Genomic DNA, 24785 nt, shown 5'->3' with positions numbered 1-24785 from the left:
AAGTCTTTTTTTTTAAAGAGGTAAGTAAAATAAGTCTTGAGCTGTAATTTAACCCCACTTTGGCACAGAAAAAAAGTGAGAAAGCACATAGATCTTCCTAGCTGAGGATTCCCTTACTGTCATTTATAATAAGGCTCTTTTACATCACTTTGGCAATGTAGGGGCCTTAAAACTTTCACAGGTTTTATGCTCTTGGGGGAATTGACGAAGAATGGTAACAGTTAACTAACAATAGGAACTTTAACAATGTTGGCAGGCTACTACATTTCTGCCTCAGAGAATGAGATCAATTAACTCAGGCAAGCTGCTACATTTCTGCCTCTAGCCTGCCTCGTGCATAATAAAAAGTCCTACCCTTCCATGCCAGCGAGCTGCAGTTGCAAGAGAGAGGGACAGTCTCTTTCTCTCGCTTGTTGGCATGCACGTATGCCCAGCCCCGCACCGCCCCCAATGGTGATCAACCATGTAGGTGCACATGCCCAGCCCCCCTCTCCAGTCTCTAAAGCTGCTCCAGACACGCTGGAACAGACGTGCTGCTTGGGCTGTCGGGGAAGAGTCGCGTGTCCCTCAGCAGAATTTTTAGGCATTTTTTTGTGCAGGGGCCACAGAAAAATGTTGCCTGTATGAATTCTGCACCCACACAGGGGTGCAGAAATCTGTCAGGAGTACATAATGGTGCCCCAGTTTTGGTCAGGGGATCTTGACACTACCATAATTGTAACAAATACTATATTTCGGTGCATTGTCCGAATATTTGCAGATATATTTGCATAATATTTGCAAAAAGCAGGACTATGTGAACAGAAGTTCTGCAACTATGGATAGTCATTGGGAAGAAACGCATAGAAGTCAGTAACCATGCTACTTATTTTCATAGTCCCATATCTGTTGAAGAAAATATTATTTTCTTTTTGATTTACATAATCACTTTAGCTATGCTACAGGGACCACTAATGCAGAACTCTTGGTACTGACACTTTCTCTTATTCAAAATTTTTGTGAGTTGTTAACTTGGCGTATTGTATTCCTTCCTTTATAAGGATAAAATGTTTCCCATTTGACAGTCTATAATATGTGTGACCCTAGGCACCACTGTATTCACACACTACACACTGCTGCAATGATATTTCTACAAAGTATGTCTTGTGAGGTATCATGTAAAAGCTAATAACATGCTGGGTATGAATATCATTGTAAAATGCATGTATTAACATTATATGTGAAGTTATAAATTCCCTCTGTGTGATGTTACTAGAACATGATTAAGACAAGATAGCCTAGTCTGGGCAAAGATGATAAACAGGTCTGCCCTAGACAAAGGAATGTGGGTTTATCAATTTGTTCAAGATGGTTTCTCTTACCCCCAGTCTCCTTCCCAGATTTTTACTGGCTGGCCTGTCTAGGACTCATCACAGAGTTCAAATTGCTTGGTTTCTTTGTCTCCTTAAGATGAAAGATAAAGACAGAGTCTTTCTCTGTTCCTTATATTCCCAAAGGGATGTCTTTGTCTTACAAGTGAGGAAAGCCTCCCGGGGATTCAGCCTTCTGTGTCTCTTTGGGGTGCAAGAGCTCTGTTAATTCTCTGTCTCTCAAGTCCAGGCTCAGGATAACCCTGGCTAGTTTAGCAAAATATCTTTGTTTACTGCTATTATATAAATTGAGGTAAACTCATATTCCTTTGTCTAGGACAGACCGGTTTATCACCTTTACCTAGGCTAGACTGTCTTATCTTAAACATATTCTAATAACATCATAAAGAGGGAATTAATAACGTCACATGTTCATTTTACAATTATATTCATAACCAGCGTGTTACTAGTTTTTGTATGATGCCTCACAAGACATATTTTATACAAATATCATTGCAGTAGGGTGTGAATTCAGTAGTGCCTAGGGTCACCGTATGCTGCTTAGGTGCACAACTGTGCCAGATGTACCCCTTTTGGAGACCACTGCATTATTTATACTGTGCTTGAGAAAGTTGAGCAGACCTGCTATACTATAAGGATCTAGCAAATCATAAAGCCATAGGTGCCACCTAATCTCTCAGTTGTAGTTGTAATGGATACGTATGACCATCATCAAAGCATAATCCAAAGCCAGTTATCTATGGGATTTGGTAAAATTGGGGAAATCAGCCCAACAGGTTTTGAAGTTTACCCTCCTGGTCTATCTAGCATTACTGAATACTGATTTGTAGGCTCTAATGAGTCTGTTTACTCTGGGTCCCCAAGCTAATTTGGATTAATGGTGGAAGATTTTCAACCTGCCTTTTCCTGAAAACTTGGCTCTATGCTTGTTAGTGAGTTACATTTCTAGCTTTCTTTTTTCTTTCCTTACTAGAAACGTTGGACACTTTGGAGAAGTGGGTGAAGGAAATCTTTTCACAGATTCCAAATAAGTAAGATACTTTACTGATACAAAAAGAATCTGATGTGTGGTGTTGGCCTTGATGCTAGAGGCCGATTGATGTCTGCTACTCCTATGCTGACGCCTCCTTTGTGGGGTGGAGAATTATAGTCTGCATTTGCGGTGTACTAAATGTTATGACTTTGCTTTGTGTAAAAGATAATTAGTACAAAATACAAATTGAGAGAGTAGTTTGTAGTGTTTTATATGGTTGTAACAGATTATAAATGTGGGTTTTCAAACTAATTCAATGCAATTCAATCCATTGAAGTGTGCTGTCTTAAGATTTGGAAACTAGATGCAAATTTTGTTGTATCTGATAATTGTTTGGATCCTAAGATGTGTCCCCTTAATTCAAAATACAATTATATATGAAACAAAATTTTTCAGTTTGTGACCAGATATGACTCTCTTTTTCCCCTCATCTCATAGCTACTATTTTGGTGTGTTTGCTATGTTGTAATATCATAGTTAAGGCTATGTTTATGTCATGGAAGTCACGGAATCCATGACTTCCAGAGACCTCCCTGATATTTTCTGCTTCAGCCCCTGGGACCCAGGGACTGGAGCTGGCAGCCAGCAGGGCCCCGGCAGGTTCCAGCGACATGTGACAGCTTCCTCAGGGTCCCCCTGCAGGATACCAGTGACGGGTGACAGCCTTGTGCCAGGGAATGGGGGTGGGTGGGAGAACCCCACAGCTCCCAGCCACCATGGTGGTGGGGAAAACCATGGAGTCGCAGCAGCAAAAGTCACAGACAGGTCATGGCTTCTGTGAATTTTTGTTTATTGCCCGTGACCTGTCTGTGACTTTTACTAAAAATAACCATGACAAAATCTTAGCCTTAATCATAGTTAAGTGATTGACTAATAAACACTTCCTGAAACTGCACATCCCTGCTTACAAGATCATGGTTATTTAAAAATGGATAAGTAAACAAAGTGTGTCATGTTAGCTTTTCCATTAGAAACATGAGAGTGAAAAACCCAAGGATGCTTTCACAGCCCACGAGACTCTCAGCCGTGTGTGTGTGGAGGGTCTTGTGTATGTGTTTTAGTGATTCTTATCTACTTAATCCTGAGTCTCCACTCTCCCCATAGAGTGATCTTGCTGCCACTTTTAAACATTACCATCTGTTCCTTTCTCCTTGGGAAGTCAGTGAAGCTGCATTAACTCCTTTTTCCCAGAATGTAGGGCTGACTGGTAAATGTAATATTCTGTACTAACTATAAAAGGGCTAAGCATTGTGGTACAGACTAAATACTTCTCCTTCTAGTTTATTTCAGCACAAGTATTAAGAAACCATACATCACTCGTGTATTGGGTCTTCTTGTGGCAGCCCAATGGTATCAGATTGTCCATAATTCCACTTCCCTCTATTTTAAAATAAATCACCTTGGGCTTACTTTTCCTCCTATTATAAAGTATTACACTTCATTGTCTTCTACAGTTTATTGGTGTTATGCAGGAGACATGCTAATGTGCTACAGATGCACAGCTATTTTGTTCTCTTCACAGGCAGAAATCTGGAAGGCATCTTATTCTGTTAATGCATTTCTGTGCAAGCAAATCTGCAAAGGCGTTTGATTGGGGCCTCTCCCAGAGGCAAGGTGCAAATCTTTGTGTGACCTTCCCCACACTCCAAAAATCTGTGCCATGTCATTTTCAGGAGGTTCAGTGCCACAAGTGGAGGGAACTGGAGGAATAGATGATATGCCCATAACTAGAGAGTGTGTTTGTGGAGGTGGTCAGGGAAATAGTGGCTGTTAAGTTTTCTATTAATCAGAATGGAGTGGATCTTGTGATGTGCCCTAATTCAGTGTCACATCAAAGGAGGAAATATTCTGGTTCCATAGAAATCTCAGGTTTTTATCACTTCAGAACTATGGGCACAGAACAGTAAACATCATACTATAATTTTCTTTTGTTTTTGAAGTGGTTTACCCAAACCGAACTTTGACCATCTGACACAGCCTTTTGACACACCTGAATTTTACAAGCTTTACAGGGGTAAGTGACCTTGGTGTCTTCTGTGTTAAGTATTCCGAATGGGTATTGAATATACCACTGTGTAGATTCTTATTTCTTTGAGTTTTAGAATGGTTGATTTACCATCATTGAATTAGAATATGTAGTTTTGTGAGTCTTCCCCACCCTTTCTACAGCAAGTAAAATCTCTTGCCCATTGCTGTTTCTTAGGATTAAAGAGACAGGAAAAATCATGCATTTGCATTACAATTTATACATTTCTTCCTGTTCAGTTGTTCCAATCAGAAATGTTCATTCACTGAGCATTGCCTGGGGACTACCACCACAGGAGAGACATTACAGGTAAGATGGCACTGCATCTTTTTGATGTCACACTCTGAGTATAGATGAATAGTGATAAAGAATCAAATAACCAAGACTTTCTCTCCTGTTAAATTCAGCAAGAAAGACTCATTCCATGAAATGAAAACATTTTGTGATCTTTGATTTTTGGAATAGCATAGTGTGACGCTGCATGGAATATGAGTGACCATTTATTATAATATGGATACGAATATTACAAAATTGCAATGAATCATACAAGATTTGACATGTAAAGTATCAGTAGAAAAGTTATGATTTGCTAAGTATGATGACCTTGTTTATATGTATGTATCATCTTTGTATCCTAAGTTTTATATATATGTGTAATACATCTGCATCTCAAACCTGCGCTGTGTTTCTGGGTGACACCCCTAGACAGATTGGGATCAGCGCTATGTTGCCTGTTTGATGGCCCATCAAGAGCAATCGGCTGTAGAAGGAACACATTGAGAGAAGCCAGGGGCTACACTCATGAGTAAGATTCCGCGTTTGTCATAGAGGTCACGGAAGTCACAGATTCCGTGACTTCTGCAGCAGCCCCTTGCGGCTGGCCCAGGAGCTGCCTGAGGAGCTCGGGCAGTCCCCGGGTAAGTTGCACTGGCTGCTGCTGGGGCAGTCTCCGGGCCCTCCGCCCCACAACAGCAGGAGTTTAGGTGTGTGGGGGGGGGCTCAGTGCTTGGGATTGGGGCTGGTGCTTACCTGGGGTTGGGGAGGCTCCTCTCCCTCAGCTCCTAGCTCCACGTGCTGCCTCCACCTGCAGACACTGCCCTGACAGATCCCATTGACCACGGTTCCCAGCCAATGGGAGCTGCAGAACCAGGGCTTGGGGTGGAGCGGAGGCAGCACGTGGAGCTAGGAGCTGGGGCTGCTGCTTCCCAGGAGCTGGTTAGGGAGCCTGCCTCAGCTCCACTACCCCCAGCATCCACACTGCCCCCCAGGCTGTGACTTGCTCCCAAGCACCCACGCCCCCCTCCACAGCACCTGCAGTGCCCCCCCCCCGCCCCGGGCAGAAGATGTCCAAAGAAAGCCTAGTAGCTCATGAAATTGTGTTGGTGATACACTGAGTAATACATTTCTCTCAGATTCTGTTTTGAACCATTATTACTGGACATTTCCTTTTGAATCAGTGGTAGGAGGCACAAAGCTGCTGGAGGTGATGTCTTTGTAGTGAGACATACAATAAAACCTCAGAGTTACAGACACTTCAGGAATGGAAGTTGTAACTCTGAAATGTTCGTAACTCTGAACAAAACGTTATGGTTGTTCTTTCAAAAGTTTACAACTGAACGTTGGCTTGATGCAGCTTTGAAACTTTACTATGCAGAAGAAAAATGCTTTCCCTTTATTTTTTAGTCGTTTACATTTACACAGTACTGTACTGTATTTGCTTTTTGTGTGTGTGTGTGTTTCTGCTGCTGCCTGATTGTATACTTCCGGTTCCAAATGAGTTTGACTGGTCAGTTCATAACTATGGCATTCGTAACTCTGAGGTTCTACTGTAAAACAAAGGTCATGACTATTTGTGTTCGTTAAAGTGTTGTGGCATTTTCAGCCAAAGTATAGTTGTTAACTTCAGCAGCCTGGCTAACTTTCAGATCAGTAACAGTATTCTACCTATCTAAATTCTTTTGTATTTTCAAATGGACACAATATCTTTTTCATAGCATTGCTGTTTAAAGGTGTCACTTCCATAGCGGGTGAAGTGAATTTATAATTGTTTGTCTAGTGATTTGGAATCTTTGGATGAAAGATATTATCTAAATACCTGTATTTTGATTTGCTAATGATTAATCTACATTTGAGTTTTACATGTTGGAGTTTTACATTTCTTTAACCCTTTTTAGGGTGAAGCCACTTCACTATATCTCCTGGCTGGTAGGACATGAAGGCAAAGGCAGTGTTCTTTCCTTTCTTCGGAAAAAGTATGTATTTCTTTAAATGTGAGACTTTAATATTGTGTGCATTGAAATAAAGAGTGAAGGCGGAAATATTTACTCAAATAAAAATTAAAAAATGTGATCTACAAAGCTTGAGACCAACTCAGGGATTCTCTTTAAAACCTGTAGTAGTCATGTGACTTAAGCAACGCAAAATACTCTGAAAATGTACCCGGTGGTGTCGTTAGTACTAAATACAAGATATTCAGCTACGAGAGAATCTCCAGAGCAACACTGAAAGCACTTTCGCGGAAAACTTATATTTTCAAAAATATTTTGGTTCACACTGAATAAATCCAAAAAAGATATAAGCCCTGCATTTTTGAATTTCAGTGCTTTGTATTCTTGTAGAAAGCTATATTCTTTCCATTTGCTTTGGATTGACTTTTAAATTCCTTAAAGTGGCCTCCATTAGGCAGGTCCGAAATAAGCTTGAACAATGATGCTGTGATTAAAATTAGACATCAAGAAGGTTTTTAACTGGAGTAATTAATAGTGGTATAACTCTTCAATAGATTTTGGGCTCTTGCGTTATATGGGGGAAATGGTGAGACAGGATTTGAACAGAACTCCACCTACTCTATATTCAGCATTTCTGTGACTTTGACTGATGAAGGTTACGAGCACTTCTATGAGGTAAAATTCCATTATAGCTTGATTTCTTACCACTGTGCTATGTCCAAAAGTTAAAGAAAGTTCATCAGTTTGTCCTTCTGTCTTCAGGTTGCGCATGTTGTATTCCAGTATCTGAAAATGTTGCAGAAAAGAGGGCCAGATAAAAGGTAACTTGGTTTGAATCAAGTGATCATGACCCCGGATATCACTAGGGTTTTCCCTCTTTTCCATCCTTTTCTGTGTTATAGTGTGCTTTTTCTTTTTGGATAAGCAGATATTAGAACAGATGCAATGAGAAAACGGTGGAAAATGAGATTGTTAAAAAAATGGAAGAATTAATTGTAGGGTTACTACAATTGTTACTGTTACAACTGTTACTGGACCAACTTCTGTTGGTGAGAGAGACAAGCTTTTGAGCCAGACAGAGTTTTTCTTCAGATCTGGGAAAGGTACTCCCAGGCTGTGATGAAAAGGCTACTTTTCTATGGTTATGCAAGCACTGGTGGATCATCAGTGATGTTTCACTGAGAGCAATGTGGGCTGGTCAGGAAAGGTGCATGACGCTTGCGCCTTTAAGAACACACGACTATTCAGGAAGGTGCAAGCAGGGCCGTTTTTTCCCCAGACAGTGGATTAACAATTGGCAATGTTGACATGCCAATAATGATCTTGGCTCATGGAGCTGTACAGTGGCCTCCTCGACAACTTCAAGGAAAGATTCAGCTACTGGTTCAGCAGGTATATAATGACAGTTGAGTGTGCCTTTGGCAGATTGAAGGGGCGCTGGTGGTGCTTACTCACTAGATTAGATCTCATTGAGAAAAATATCCCAATGGTTATAGCTTCTTGTTGTGTCCTGCATAATAATTGTGAGGTAGTAGGTGAAAAGTTGCCACTTTTGAGGTAAAGGGCAGAGATAGAATGGCTGTCTGCTGACTTTGAACAGCCAGACACAAGGCCATTAGAAAAGCTCAAGGTGGAGATATGTGGCTGAGAGATGCCTTGAAAGAGCCTTAATGCTCAGCCACTTAATGTGCTCTACCTAGCCTTGACATTCTGGGGGTGTTAGGAATCGTGTAATGCTTGGTGTGCATTTATGAATATCACACTTTTAATGAACCTATTAATTATGCTGTGTTTACTGTACATTTATAATATTAATGTACATGTATAATAGTATGTACATTGTTTTTAACTGAACCTATGAGTTCTGTGCTCCTGTTCTATTACATTTAGAATTGTCCTGTTCTTTGAGTAGTGCTATTTGTTCTGTAATATATGTTATGAAGTAGTAAAGATGAATTTATTTCCAAAATATAAAAATTTATTGCGTACCCAAAACAGGGCAAAACATTAACGTGCAATTAAAATCAATACAGTGCGCAAACATAAAATAAATTAATGGAACAGAACTTTAAAATCAGAATGGTAGAAAACATTTGTCTCCATTTCAATCAATTTCTGCCAAACATACTCCAACTATGGCTCTCCCAGGTCAGTGTAGGTGAAGGTGTGATTTTCCTACTATCCCCCAGCATGGAGTAGTAGGGGTACAGATATGGCTCATCATGCCATGTGGAATATTGGGAGGTATTGGAGCTCTTGAAATGGAGTTCTCCATTGACTACAAAGGTAGGTGAGTCCATGACTGTTTTACCTTTAGGTCAATAAGAGTCTGTTTGCTGCCTGAGAAGCTCTGTTTTGTCCTGGTGAATCTCTTTCTCTTTTTCCTGATGGGACTCCTGAGTCTTTCTCCTGTCTGTTCTTTTGTTCTCCAGGCTATCTGCTATATTCACCCTCTAGGCTCTCTTCATGATCTGATGTCCTCCCTATTCCTCTTCTTTCTCCTCCTCATAGTGTCAGGTGTTCTGCAGGTGTGGCCGGGGCACGCCTTCAGGCTGCAACGATGGCAGCTACATACAAAACAGACATGTATTTACAGCCACAATGGAAAATGAAAGATGGGTTTGAGAACGCCTTTCCCTTATACCTATAAGAGTTTTAAATATGACCTGCTTATTGACACTTCAGCTTTGGAGTGCCTGTGCATAGCACTGCTCTCCAGCTGCAGCCATTCTTAGTATGGCCCGCCAGGATGGGGCGGAAGTGAGGAGGGAATTGTTTTGTAGTGTTAAGGAAAAAAATGTTGTGCGGCGGTGATTTTAACTAGTATCTCACTCCTGAGGGTCACAGAGGCACAGAGAACACAGCTACTGCTAAATTCATTAAGCCACCTGGGCTTGTGTGATGCTAGCCTGTTTATGGCAATGGTGCCTGCCGAAGTCATCACAGAGTGTTGTGGGAAAGAAGTTACCCTACCATAGAGGAAGAAGTAAGGCAGCCATCCCTAGAAACCTTTGGGAGAGGATTGCAGAGTACCTCCATGAAAATTCCATCAAGATCTCTCAGGAGGATACAAGGAACAGCCTTATGTATATAAACAAACTGCTCTGCGTGCCTCCCTGCCATCGCCTAATCCTACAGGAGAACAAAAAGCAGATTCCAGCTTTGTCTCTTTTTGTGGTACCCTTACTTCTTCTCATATGAGTAAAACATTGAGAAGTAGACACCTGTGTTCTGCTAACTTGGGGTAGGGCTGGGTGCAGTCTTCACATTTAAACATTTTAAGGGCAAATGCATACACACACTTACCCGAGATTCCTTCTCCTGGATTGGGCTCGGTGGTGCTCACTGATGGGACTGGCTAGACTGCAGAGGAGTCTTAAAAAGATTCTAGCTCATGGCATAGCTGGATGCCTCATTGCATTTCTCTTCTCCTCCTCACTGTTCTTGAGCTCCATTGAGGTATTCGTCGTGGTCAGTGGAGATCCCACTGATGTCCACAAAGTCTGTCATGCACCTCTTTGTTAAAGCAGCAGGATTGCTGCATGGCACTAGATCAACTCTTGCCCTCCCTGGTCTGTTGGAATGCCTGCTGCAGTTCCTTCATTTTCACGCGGCACTAGTGCTGATCCCTATCATACCCCTTACACCTCCTGTGCTATCTTTTCATAGACGTCCATGTTTTGATGACTGATATGTAGCTGTGTCTGCCGAGCCTCTTCTCTCCACAGGCCCTGAAGATCCAATACTTGCTGTCTACTTCAGGCAGTAGTGTTTCTAAAGCAGTGATACTCAGACTGTGGCTCTTGAGCCACAAGTGGCTCTTGAATGTGTCTCCTGCATGGCTCTTTGCAGCACATGATATTAAAACACTCTGTGATTTAATTATTAACCAATAAGGATGCTTTTACTATGTTATTAACCAATTAAGTTAACAACTTGCACTAAAATAAACTTATTTTCTGTGAGTGTGTGTGTGTGTGTGTGTATATATATATATATATAGAGAGAGAGAGTGTGTAAATATTTCCCCAGTCATACAGTTTAAGTATGAATTGTACTGTAGTAAACGAAATAATGAATTCACACTGCTGTGGAACTTTGGGGTAATGTTGATTGCTAATATGGATCCTGAACCATTGAGGTCTGAGTATCATTGGTCTAGGGTGTTGTGTAGTTGGCATGGTCGTTTGGTTAATTTCACACAACAAGTGAGAACTGCTACTGCTAGGTGTGCTTGCCAAGCTGAGCAATCAGTAAAAGGCATTTTAAAAATATGGGAGTTTAAAAGGGAGCAGTGTGGCTTCCGGTCTCCAGGACACCTGGGCAGTGGAGTTCACAACTGTGACCAGAGTGGTTACTAGTGGACATTGTGGAACAGCTGCCAGAGGACTTTTAGAGACAACCTAGGTCATGCAGTCTCTACACTTGCACTGTGTCAACTATAGTATGTTGACCACGGCTCAGTGCGGTTCAGGGAGGTGGTTTTACTTCTTCACTGTAATGGGGCACTTACATTGGCTGGAGAAAAATTTGAGTGTAGACACATGCACAAATAAGACAATGCAAAGTGACTTACATGAACCTAACTTTGTAGTGTAGACAAGGCCATACTGGTGTAACCTCTTGTGCGGACACTCTTATTTTGGAATAAGACTGACTTTTTGCTGTTTACATTATGTTCTTTGGAAGGAGTTTCAACTAAACAGAAAAAAGCCAATATTATTCCAGAATAAGAGTGGTCACATGTGAGATTATATCAGTTTATGCAAGTACAACTGATAAAATTTTCCTGTATTGACAAGCCCTTAGTGGAAGAAAAAAAAAAAAAAGGGAAAACTCAAAGACACGCTTGCATGCCACACCTTTCCCAAATGGTGAGGTCAAGCAATTAAGGGTAGTGTATGGTTAGATTATGGAACTGAGAGTCAGGAATTCTCAGTTCTGTTGCTGGCTCTTCCATTTACTTTGTGTCTGCCACTGACTATTTGTGCTTCAGTTTCTCCATCTGAAAATAGGAGATAAAAACTTGCAGGAGTAATGAGGATTGATTGACAATTGTTAAATGCTTGTGATTCCCAGACAAAAAGATTAATAGATTCATAGATTCTAGGACTGGAAGGGACCTCAAGAGGTCATCGAGTCCAGTCCCCTGCCCTCATGGCAGGATCAAATACTGTCTAGACCATCCTGGATAGACATTTATCTAACCTACTCTTAAATATCTCCAGAAATGGAGATTCCACAACCTCCCTAGGCAGTTTATTCCAATGTTAACCAATCTGACAGTTAGGAACTTTTTCCTAATGTCCAGCCTAAACCTCCCTTACTGCAGTTTAAGCCCATTGCTTCTTGTTCTATCCTTAGAGGCTATGGTGAACAAGTTTTCTCCCTCCTCCTTATGACACCCTTTTAGATGCCTGTAAACTGCTATCATGTCCCATCTCAGTCTTCTCTTTTTCAAACTAAACAAACCCAATTCTTTCAGCCTTCCTTCATGGGGTCATGTTCTCAAGACCTTTAATCATTCTTGTTGCTCTTTTCTGGACCCTCTTCAATTTCTCCACATCTTTCTTGAAATGCGGTGCCCAGAACCGGACACCTCAATCCAGTTGAGGCCTAACCAGCGCAGAGCAGAGCGGAAGAATGACTTCTCGTATCTTGCTCACAACACACCTGTTAATGCATCCCAGAATCATGTTTGCTTTTTTTGCATCAGCATCACACTGTTGACTCATATTTAGCTTGTGGCCCACTATAACTCCTAGATCCCTTTCTGCTGTACTCCTTCCTAGACAGTCTCTTTCCATTCTGTGTGTGTGAAACTGATTGTTCCTTCCTAAGTGGAGCACTTTGCATTTGCCTTTGTTAAACTTCATCCTGTTTACCTCAGACCATTTCTCCAATTTGTCCAGATCATTTTGAATTATGACCCTATCCTCCAAAGCAGTTGCAATCCCTCCCAGTTTGATATCATCTGCAAACTTAATAAGCGTACTTTCTATGCCAATATCTAAGTTGTTGATGAGTTGAACATGTATTTCTCGTGCAGTCACCATGGTATCCAGGTCATATAGATTTACAAATTATTATTACTGCAGACAAACTAGCTTAAATTTTCAGACTCGTATCTTGTTAGAAATAATGTGTGATTAATCACTTGACAGGGTAATGGGTATATATATTTTTTTCCCACCCACAGAATTTGGGAAGAGATTCAGAAGATTGAAGCTAATGAATTTTATTTCCAGGATCAGGTACTAAATTAATCTTCAAATGTTTTCTTTGGGGGTATAGATGTTAAGTCCTAGATTTTTGAATTGTAATTGCGCGGTTTTCTGTGTAACTTGCCATAGTCAGTGAGAGTTAGATGGTTCTAACATCTTGAGTCTTTGAAAATATAGTCTTACATAGATAAGGAAGAAGAAGCATTTGTTAAGTAGAAAGAACTTATATTCTAGATAGAGAAAGGTTAAACTTTATGACTTGTGAAGTTGTTCTTTAATAAAACCAAAATATGATTTGATTTCTTTGGTATATGGTGCTCTTCCAAGAGCTGTTTTCTTTTCCTCATGTTTTGTTTTCTCCCACTCCTTAAGGTCAGTTTCTCTTTATCATTCAGTTTAGATTGTAAGATACTTGTTACAGGAACCTTATCTTATTCACTTGTGAATCAGGGTGTATAAAAATAGATTTTTAAAATTAAAATTAAATATAGTTTTCTAAATAAACCTTTTTGAAAATAATGCAACCTATCTTAAGTCCTAAACTGACTATAATATAGTGAAATTATTTAAATTAATTAAACAAATTTTAAACGGTACATTTTTGATTGCAAGTATTAACGAAGGTCAAACCATTGAGCTGGCTAAATACCTAAAATCACAGTTTATTGAAGTGCCAAACCAGCTTTTGACAGCAGTAATTTCTTCTGCAGCTTCAGAGATAATATTTTCTTAATTTTAGTCTGTTCAAGTAATTCAGTTCAATGACTAGATCATTCAAAGTTAAGAAACTAATTGAGAATTGAAAAGCAAGAAATCTTGTTTTTGTCATCCAATCTCTGAATAAAAACTAGGTCTGAGAGGATGAACTCTACTAGTTTTAAAATCTTGAAGGATGTGGTGACCAGAAACAATCAGTTCAATTCACTAACTATGGATAATACTTCCTTTTTTAAATAAATCAGTTAGTTTCAAATGCAAAACATGTTTTAGAAACTTACTTTGTTAGGCATTCAACACATTTAAAGTAGTTTTATTTACCTAATAAAAAATTAAATGCTGTTTTTGTACATTTAATTGAATTTTAATTTCCACCCAAATAGAACTTGATACAAATCAAAAGTAAAAAAGTAATCATCCAGTAAATAAAAAATGCATCCATTCACCATTTTCTAACATAAGTAAAAATTAGGAATGTGAATAAAAGTTAAGGTACATAACAGCTTAAATAAATGTACAGATATACTGTATCCTCCTGGTTAGCAAAAAGAAGCACCAGTTGTTGTGTAAAGCTATATTACTTGCAAATCAACATGTTTTAATAGTTCTCAACCAATGAGAATCTACCTGTCTTTAGGAAAATAACAAAAAAAAAAAAAAATACAAATGCAAAATAATATTAAAATTGATGAATGAAAATAAAGTTTCCTGTTTGCTGATTTAAATCATGTTTAAAATAGGGATTTAAATTACTTTGGTTTAAATCAATCCACTGTACTGTGAAGTAATATGAACCTTAATGGTGTGCTATAAACAATTATGGTTATTTTCTTTTAGTGTTTCTGCATATTCTCACTTGCGGGAAGTAGTTCCCGGCACTGCTGAACTTTGGGGAATTTACAGAAAAACAATGGCCACTGGAATCACATAAATGCCTCTTCATGGCACCACATGTTCAGTGCTGATGTTATAGAAGCCATGTGATCCCTAACCACCTCCACTTCTTTTCCATGGATAATTTCAGGTATAGGCACCATTGCTGTGTGACCAGAGAGTTTTTTCTTGTTCTTTACCAAGAGTCTTAACTTTTTTGTTTTAGTTTAGACATTTCAGATAATTCCTGACACTGAATCTTCTCCAGATGAAAATGTTAGGGTTTCTTCAGCTTCTTCTCCTTATGAGAATGCTTTACCATTTCACAGACTTGTGGATAGACTGGTGATGACTGAAAGGTTCATTGGTCACTGTCATAAACAGATAGTTAAGGGTTAAAGCCTCTTTTACGTGTAAAGGGTTAAGAAGTTCACCTAGCCTAGCTGACACCTGACCAGAGGAACCAATGGGGGGACAAAATGTTTCAAAAGGAAGGAGGGAAGTTCCCTTTGTCTGGGTCAGTTTCAGTTTTGGCCAGAGTGGAAAAGATCAAGGAATCAGCTTCTTATCAGAGTAGTGAGAATTAGAAAAGGAATAAATAGGTTTTGTTTATTTTCTTTTTGTAACTTGTCTTGTGCAATTAAGGGAATAATCAAATTGGGTATTCTTTTGTGTAACTTAAGTTTTGCCCAGGGGAACATCCTCTGTGTTTTGAATCTGTTGTCTGTGAGAGTACCTGGTATGCTAACCTCTCCCAGAGGTTTGTCTTTCACCTCTCTTTTCTTTAATTAAAAGCCTTCTTTTTAAGAACCTGATTGATTTTTTCCCTGTTTTTAAGATCCAAGGGGATTGGGTCTGGACTCACCAGGAATTGGTTGGGGGAAAGAGGGAGATGGTTAAATTCTCCTTGTGTTAAGATCCAAGAGGTTTGGATCGGTGTTCACCGGGGAATTGGTGGAGGAGTCTCTGAAGGCTACCCAGGGAGGGAAAGGTTTTTGGGCGGGAAGACAGAATTTCTTAAATAACTCATAAATCATTTGGATGATGGCAGCCAGACCAGATCTAAGCTGTTAATTGAGCTTATGGGTTCACATGCAGGTCCCCACATCGGTACCCTAAAGTTCAGAGTGGGGTGAAACCTATGACAGTCACGCTGGAAGACCCTTCCTATCCTGCGTTCTCCTCAAAAAAATAAAATCACCCTACTAATATTAGACAGACTGTTGCAACCTGCAAAAGCAGTTTTGTCTACCCCTTCATCTTGAAAAAAGCTGACAAGTTATATCATTTAAAAAGTGAGGTGTTTTTTTCTTTCACATGCTTCCTACTGTTAACTCTTCAGTAGAGGCAATAGCAGACCATAGATCTAGAGGAGGACAGTCACAGTTTACAGTTGATCAGACACTTAATTTCATAGAGCAGTTCTACTGTCCCTGTTCAATCAGGACTCTGAGTCCCACCTTGTTTGTGAGGTACCGCTTGCCAAACTGTCCTGTGAGTGGGAATATGTAGAAGATGGTCAAAGAAATGAAGGTTGGTTACTTGTAACTGGAGTTCTTTGTATTCTGTATATTCACACTCCTTCCCCACCTTTGTTGGAGTTCTAATAGAATTCTGACTCTGGGGAGGTTAGAAGAATTAACTGAGATGGCAAAGGATGCCCCTTTTATAGCCTTGTCCTCAAAATGTTCAGGAACACAGAGGGGAAGAGTAGGAGGGGTGCATGAATTTTCTAATGGGCACTGCTATGAGAAGGTTCCACCATCTGAGGGCACGTCTTCACTATCCACCAGATCAGTGGGTAGCGATCGATCTATCGGGGATCAATTTATCGCGTCTAGTGTAGACGTGATAAAATTGATCCCCGATTGCTCTGCCGTCGACTCCGGAACTCCACCGCAGCGAGAGGCGGAAGTGGAGTCGACGGGGGAGCGGCAGCGGTTGACTCGCCGCCGTCCTCACAGCCAGGTAAGTCGACCTAATATACGCAACTTCAGCTACGCTATTCACGTAGCTGAAGTTGCGTATTGTAGGTCGACACCCCACCCCACCCCCGTAGTGTAGACCTAGCCTGAGTTGCATCTCCCTGCCCATCCCATGAGTGTGACTATTCAGAATCTATCTTGAAGAACTCCGGTTACAGGTAGGTAACCTTCATTTCTTTTCTCATGGATAATGGTGAGAGAAACTGAAGCTCAGAGAGGGTCTCCATGCAAGGGGACCTAATGCACTCAATTCCCTCTGATTTAAATGGAGGCGAATGTCCTCAGCACATCACAGGATCAGGCCATAAGTGAGTGAGCTGTCATGGGGACACGTACTGTATGAAACGGTTGATTGTCTTGCTTGTCTCTGAAATAGTGTGGGGCTTCATGCAGCAACACTGTGTTTGAGAGAATTCTTTCAACATGCCCACACACTTTTTACTACCATGGCTGCACCAGTGCATTCTGGGTCTCCTCAATACTGTTTTTGAGAGCAATGCTTATAGGTAACTTCAGAAAGTAAGGCCAGTCTGAACTGTGGGATGGAGTTAGGCTAAATCATTGAATTAGTGCAGCAGTAATGATATTTTCTGGATAATTGCATAATTGTTTATGAATTGCATTTAGACTCAATAACCAAAACCAAAACTCTGCAATGCAGCACACAAGTTCTACTCAGCAAAAAGTGTTAAGTTTTAGTTGTCTGTTGTGCGAAACACAATTTTACTCATTTTACAGGCTGATCCAATTGATTATGTTGAAAGTCTTTGTGAGAACATACATATCTTTTGTAAGGAGGACTTTTTGACGGGCGATCAGCTCCTGCTGGAATACAAGCCTGAAGTAAGTAGCACTATAGCTTTCAATGTGTATATTTGAGCTGGATAAGTTATTTATTGAGGGTGTACAGGGAATTTAGTCTTATTGAATCAGGTTTTCTAGATTAATTGGATCACTTTTATACGTTTTGGGTGCAGAAAACAAATTGCTTGGTTTAGGAGGTTATTTTTAGTCCTTTGTCTTCTGAACTTTCGGAGTAATTTAAAAATACAGTTGGACAGGAGTAGCTAAAGTTGCATTTAAGTGAGTAGTTATTCCTTTATCTTTGTAGATCATTGCTGATGTCCTTAACCAGCTCTGCCCTCTGAGAGCAAACCTTGTTCTGTTGTCTGCTGCCAGTGAAAGAAAATGTCATCTAAAGGAGAGATGGTTTGGGACACAGTACAGTGTGGAAGGTAAAATGACCTGCTAAAGTGTTTAGAGATCTTTTAAAGTGCTCATTGAGACCATTAAAAAGGTGACAGTGCAATGTGCAGCCACACAGGAGTGAGAATGCAGATAGACACACAGAAACATCAGAAGAAAGGTATCTAGTTCCAGGGGTCAGCAACTAGGTATTGATGCAGTAGCTACTGCCCTATTAAATCTATCTGCTGTTAATAGACTAATTTCATGTTTTTCACAGATATTGACAAATCTTGGAGTGATTTATGGGCTAGTGACTTTCAGTTAAATCAGGACCTGCACTTACCTGAAGAAAACAAATATATAGGTGAGTGAGACACTAGTATTTGGTTGGACTCTGTCATGTTTCTCTTCCCCATTCTGCTCAGTTTCAGAATGGGAGGTTCTGAGAAATGATCTTTTTCTTTTAAATGAATGTGTGGTTTCAAACTGTTCCTTTTGGAATGGAGAGAAAACATGGAAACATTTGTTTGTCTGAGCTTTTATTAAAGCATCCTTTTAATAAGTTTAAATTTTAGGCCAAATTTAATCTGAAAATATCTGTTTTAAGATATTCTTAGTGCATGTACCATGTAGCCTAACAGAGCAGCCATGATGCACTCATGAGTAGCTTGCATACAGCTATAGACCTGAGAATCTCATATACTGAGAGAGGCCGTGTTGTTTGGTTATCCCTGTTCTTTTGGGAAAAATAACACAGACTCTTATAGCAACTGGATCTGTCATCAGAAGTAAAGAGAATGAAGAACTTATCTCTTGAATCAGACTTACTAGCCTATTTGTTATTCACTTCAGGGTTGGCACTGGATATGAGCCAAAGATCTGGTATGGGATTTAAATTCATGACCTTTAGTTCCAGAAGGCAGTGTGCTATTAAATACACTATGGTGACATAGAAAAGAGGAGAGCAGTTTGTTTACAGTTTTGCAAGTTGCACACTTGTGCCAATGGTTGTGGATTTGAAATATAGTAACCCACATATTCTGTTTCTATATTAGCCACTGACTTCTCTCTGAAGGCATCTGATTGGCCTGACACGGAGCACCCAGTCAAAATTCTGAGTACACACCACGGCTGTGTGTGGTACAAGAAGGACAATAAATTCAAAATCCCCAAAGGTAACCCCCGTTCGCTGGTGTATTAAACAAAATGTGCAAAACAAAGTTTTCCTATGCAATAGTACTGGCACCTAAATAGTACTGGCAATTTGTTTAGGATTCGGACTTGTAGCTGCTCTTTTTTCCAAAATCCAAGCAGCACAGAACATCACTGTTGTTAAGTGCCAGTTGGCATTTTGGTTATAAACCCCCTTTTGTAAGTGTTTAACTCCTTATGGTGAGCATGTTGGGGAGTATGCAAGTTCCTAAATGCATTTTCTTACTTCACATATCATAGTTGTTATAAGGAAATGTGCACCTCTAACTGTCCCATTTCCTCCTTCACCACTGCAGAGGGCAGAAGGGATCTACTTCTGTGCTCAGGCAGTCATCCTCCGGGGTCCAAGAAGCAGATATTCACACCTGTGTTAGCACCAGCCTCAGTAAAATGCTTGAATGCCAGGTCTTTTCAACCCAAGTCTTGGCTGGGGAGATGCCAGCATCTACTAAGACTCCTGTGCCTAAGCCAGCTATGGTGCCTCTGACTGCCTTTATGGCACCAACTAAATGGACTCCTGCTCCTGCCCCAAAACCTACTAAAGGGTCGGCAACATCTACTGTGGCACTGACCCCTCCCATCAGGTCCAGGCACTGACTTCTTGGCCCTGCAAGATGTTTCTAAAGACCCACCATCCAAACAATAGGAAAAATGTACGCACTCCAGCACTGAATATACTCAACATAAGAGAAAGAAGAAGCACTGTGATTCTTAACCACCTGGCACTCTGACACAGGAGTCTCAATGGCAGCATCATCGGAGCAGCACTCTCAGCTTTCAGCACTGGAGGCCATGGTCCCAAGCAGGCTGGTGTGGTGTCTGAAGAAGTTTCACCCATACAAGTCTCACAAACCCCTTCTATTTCTCCAGGCCTTAGCCCTAGGCCCCCTCTCAGATTGTGACTACTCCCTTGTACACCAAAGATATTCCTGGTTCTGCCCCTCAGGCCTGATTACAGAAGTCCAGGCCTCTTATAACAAGAAGACTAGTGAAAGTGCTTGAGAAGATCATATCCACCAGGGCCACAGCTAGATCCTTTGGCCTTTCCCAGCCCTCCAGTTCTTCTGAGAAGCATTCGTCCTCTACTTCTGGAGGAATTCTGTGCCACTGCGCATGTGCAGAATTCATGTCCCCCACAGATTTCTTTGCTTCCCTGCAGAAAAATGACTTTCTGACAGGGAAGCAAAGGGAAGTTGCAAGAGCAGTCACGCACCACTCCCTAGCTGCGCAGGTATATAATTTCAGGCACCCAGAGCAGCCGGCAGAGAGGTAAATCACTGCAGGGCTGGGGAAACCCCAGCCAGTGGCTCCTACCCTGAGCCGGGATCAGCTGCTAGACCTGACTGGGCTGGAGGCAGGAGAGGACAGCACTTTCTTTTCCCTGCAAGGAGTGGCTGGGGCTGTGTGAAATAAGAGAAGAGACAACAGATGGATATGGACAAATGAGTGAGTATAAGGCAATATCAACGATTCAGGAAAGTCCTCAAGTTAACAGTAAGAGATTGTTGTCAACTGCTGGGACACATGTCATCTTGAGTCTTTGCAGTCCAGCATGCCAGATTAGACCTCAGAGATCTACATAGATGGCTTTGAACGGTTTACAGACCAAACCAACACAGACTAGGCAGGTTACTGTCATTTCCCCGGTGTGTTCTACAATCACTCAGCTGGTGAAAGGAACTGATCAAACCCTGCACAGCTTTTCCATTCTTGCAGATTCCTCCTACTACAATGATAACAGCAGATGCTTCACTTTAAGACTATGGGGCACATCTGGGAACTCAGGGTACAGGGAAAATGCGTAAAGATGGGTGTCACCGTATTTGGGAAGATCTCCTTGGCGCCCAGCCAATGATCTCTCCAGGTCCCCTCCTTATCCCGGTACCGGTCTCGAAGCGCGAGGCGTGGATCCCCGGTCTTCCGTTGTGGATCCGCCGAGCGCCACCAGTCACTGAGGTCCCCGTGGAGGTGCACGTCCCGCTCGGACCAGTGCTCATCTAGGCATGACCGCGATTATCACCAGGCATGGAGTCGCTGCTCCAGTGGATCCTGGTCACTGGGTAGCAATCGCTCTGGATATGGCTCTGGTACGGATCAAGGCTCCACATCAATGGGGCAGACTCCCAAACCCTCAGTGCCACCTGCATCGTCGGTACCAAAACCTGCCCAGTGGCCGGCCCTGTGGTACCCTTGGAACCCCTGGGGGTTCACCCAGCCCTCCCAGCCTGCCCGCTTGGTGTCGGGTGCCTCAGACAGGCCGGTGGCCTCGACGACCCAATTCCCTCCAGTGCTTGAGGCCCCAGGGGATAAGACCACGCAAGTCCATGTGGACCAAGGGGAACAGGCTGCTGGACCACCAATGGGTACCATGGAACCAGCAGTACTGGTCTCCTCCTCACCAGATGAGGCCATCACGGAGCCCCCGCACCCGGTTTCTCAGGATGACGCTAAGGCTCACCAGGAGCTGTTGAAGAGGGTCGCATCCAACCTTAGCCTGCAGGCGGAGGAGTTGGAGGAGCAAGCGGACTCCCTGTTCGACGTCCTCTTCTCCACAGCCCCTGCTAGGGTGGCCCTTCCCCTTCACGAAGGGGTATTGAAGATATCCAGCGCCTTGTGGCAAACCCCCTTCTCTCTGCCCCCCATTTCCAAACGAGCAGAGCAGAAGTACTTTGTCCCAACTAAGGGGCACGAATACCTTTACTCCCATCCTGCCCCAAATTCCCCGGTGGTCGAGGCAGTTAATTACAGGGAACGTCAGGGACAACCCGGAGCTGCCCCCAAAAATAAGGATTCCAGGAGATTGGACTTGTTCAGACAGAAAATTTATTCCTCATCTAGCTTACAGTTGAGGGTGGCCAACCACCAGGCCCTCCTTGGCCACTACGACTTTAATATGTGGCAAACCGCAGCCAAGTTCGAGAATGCCCTTCCAGCAGGTTCCCATAAAGAATTCCGGGCGATCCTTGATGAGGGCACAGACGCTGCCAGGATAGCCCTTCAAGTGGCGTCTGAGGTGGCAGACTCCGCTGTCTGCACCATGGCGTCCGCCATCTCTATGCGCCGAGCGTCCTGGCTGCTCCTCTCCCGGTTGTCCTCCGAGGCTCAGCAGTCGATTCAGGATCTCCCCTTCGATGGCCAGGCCCTGTTTGCAGATAGGGTGACCAGATCAGAGAGAGAAAATATCGGGACGCAGGGGGGACGAGCAAAAGAAAAAAAAAAGGCAGTTTTGCTGCACACGGAGGTGCTGGGAGTGCAGCGCGGAGGCTGTTGCAGCCTGCAGGGCAGCGCGGTGAGTCCGGGTGGGGGCAGCGCGGAGCGGGCAGGGGCTGGGTGGGCGGCGCAGGGGCATGGGCCAAATCCCCGCTGCTGCCGGGGGAGCCCCGCGCCTCTCCCTTCCGCTCTCGGCTGCACTATGCTCCAGCGGCTGCGGCTCCTTCCTGGCCGCGCATGCTGTCCTCCCGCCGGGAAGGAGCTGCAGCCACTGGAGCGCAGTGCAACTGAGAGCGGGAGGGAGAGGCGCGGGGCTCCCCGGCAGCAGCGGGGATTTGGCCCACGCCGGCCCCTGCCCGCTCCGCGCTGCCCCCGCCCAGACCCCACCGCGCTGCCCCGCGGGCTGCAGGGCTGGAGCAGCCTCCGCGCTGCACTCCCAGCCTCAGGCCCTCCCTGTGCAGCGGCCCAGGGGCCGGGCAGGAGCCCTCTGGCGCGGTGGGGGGCTCAGAGCTGAGCCCCCCCCGTCTCCCTCCCTCGCCAGCCCCTCTTTGCCCGCCCACCCAGTGCCCAGGTGCCGGAGCTGACTCATTAGCTCCAGGATCCAGGTGCCGCCTCCGCCACCCCCTCCCTCCAGGCTTGCGCCACCATGCAGCTGCAAGCCTGGGAGGGAGGAGGAATGCCGCGTGGTTGAGGAAGAGGCGGGGCCAGGGCGGGGATTTGGGGAGGGAGCCAATGGGGGAACGAGAGGGCGGAGCCAGGGCGGGGGGTGAGAGTCCCTCCAGGAGGGCAAAATTTCTTGTTTGTCCAGTGTCCCAACCAAACATCGGTCGGGACGCGGGACAAAGAAGCAAATATCAGGACAGTGCTGATAAAATCGGGACGTCTGGTCACCCTATTTGCAGATCAGATGGACAATAAATTACGTGGGCTTAAGGACCCCGAACCACCCTGAAAGCCCTGGGGCTCTACGTTCTGGGCCCGGCACGTAAGCAGTTCAAACAACTACTACCCCAGGGAGCTAAAAAGTCGTTTTGAGGGTACGCCTGAGGGTGACCTCCCAGTCTATTCTCTGGATCCGATTTTTCCCAATTTTTTGCAACCGCCTTTCCTTTTTCCTCCCAGCATGGTCGGCGATAACTTTGGACCACTAGGTCCTCAGTACAGTGGTGCACAGCTACAGTCTCCAATTTATTTCCACCCTCCAACCCCCTCCCCGTCCCTCTTCAGGGACCCTTCTCACGAGAGTCTTCTCGAGCAAGAGGTTCAGGGGCTCTTACAGCTGGGGTGGTGTAGGAGGTTTCTATTCCTGGTATTTTCTGATCCCAAGGGTCTGAGGTCAAGGGTGGTCTGTGTCCCATTCTGGACCTGTGAGACCTCAACAGATACCTAAAGAAGCTAAAGTTTCGCATGGTCTTCCTGGCCTCCATTATTCTCTCCCTGGATCCAGGAGACTGGTATGCTGCCCTCGACCTGAAAGACTCATAGTTTCACATAGCAATCTTTCAAGGACTCAGTCGCTTTCTCTGTTTTACGGTGGGTTCGGCCCACTACCAGTTTGTGGTCTTTCTGTTTGGCCTGGCTAAGGGTGTTTACCAAGTGCATGGCGGTAGTCGCAGCCTACCTCAGGTGTCGGGGTATCCAGATTTACCCGTACCTCGATAGCTGGCTGGTCAAAGGCATCCAAGGTTCATGTCCAATGCAACGTCGCCGTACTACAAGTCACATGCCGCTCCTTGGGACTGTTGGTCAACCACAAAAAGTCCACGTTAGTGCCAGTTCAAAGGATAGAATTCCTTGGGGCCATGCTCGACTCGACCCGAGTGAGAGCGTTCCTGCCGTTAGACAGGTTTCAGGCCCTGACGGACCTCATCGCAGAAGCGTCCGCATTTCCCCTGACAACGGCCAGGGTGTTCCTGCGCCTGCTAGGCCACATGGCAGCTTGCATATACGTGTCCGCCATGCCAGGCTCCGCATGCAGCCCCTGCAGCAATGGCTGGCGTCGACCTATTCCCAATCCAGGGACCACCTGAAAAAGATCGTCACCATTTCCCCGACGGTTTTCACCTCGCTGCAGTGGTGGACCAATCGTGAGAAGGTCCTAGAAGGTGTCCCATTCGACAGTCCCGCTCCATCTGTGGAGCTATAAGACTGTTTGGGTCTTATTTCACCAGATATAAAATGTAGATAACACTTACCTTCCTCACAGGATTGTTGTGAGGTGTAGCCCATTAATGTTTGTAAAGAGATTTGAGTAAGCTAAATGGTAAGTGTTATAGAAGTATACCTCTACCCCTATGTAACGCTGTCCTCGGGAGCCAAAAAATCTTACCGCGTTATATCGAACTTGCTTTGACCAGCCGGAGTGCACAGTCCCGCCCCCCCCCCCCCCCCCGGAGCACTGCTTTACTGCGTTATATCCGAATTCATATTATATCGGGGTAGAGGTGTATAGATTGTTAAAAATAATGTACCTCTAATACAGTGACATTATAGCTGATGCTACTGTTTTTTCTTATTAGTACAGGGAGAATCTGCAGTATCTCTGATACCACTGTTTAATAATAGCTTGACAGATGTTGCTTCTTCTAATGGAGTAACTGGGGGCAGAATTTGGCACCAAAAGCATCTTACAGGTGACAGTGCATTAGAGTGAAAGAACTAACCTTGAGTTTGGAGGCCTAGTAGTTTTAAAAAACAAAACCAAACCAACTTCTCTTTT

General features: G+C 43.5%; 1 protein-coding gene across 1 annotated transcript in view; it reads left to right on the top strand.

The window, feature by feature from the left end:
- The window catches only part of LOC117881752 (nardilysin-like), a 75593-nt gene that overhangs the window by 26863 nt on the left and 23945 nt on the right, over positions 1-24785 (top strand). Inside the window, exons 8-18 of the mRNA XM_034779395.1 lie at positions 2344-2401; positions 4344-4417; positions 4669-4738; positions 6604-6681; positions 7212-7332; positions 7420-7478; positions 12857-12911; positions 17195-17299; positions 17568-17691; positions 17922-18008; positions 18700-18819. Coding sequence (XP_034635286.1) covers positions 2344-2401; positions 4344-4417; positions 4669-4738; positions 6604-6681; positions 7212-7332; positions 7420-7478; positions 12857-12911; positions 17195-17299; positions 17568-17691; positions 17922-18008; positions 18700-18819 — 951 coding nt within the window. The remainder of the gene's footprint in view (positions 1-2343; positions 2402-4343; positions 4418-4668; positions 4739-6603; positions 6682-7211; positions 7333-7419; positions 7479-12856; positions 12912-17194; positions 17300-17567; positions 17692-17921; positions 18009-18699; positions 18820-24785) is intronic.

The sequence above is a fragment of the Trachemys scripta genome, chromosome 8, assembly GCF_013100865.1.
Source record: "Trachemys scripta elegans isolate TJP31775 chromosome 8, CAS_Tse_1.0, whole genome shotgun sequence".
NCBI lineage: Eukaryota > Metazoa > Chordata > Testudines > Emydidae > Trachemys > Trachemys scripta.
This window is presented reverse-complemented; position numbering and strand designations above follow the sequence as displayed.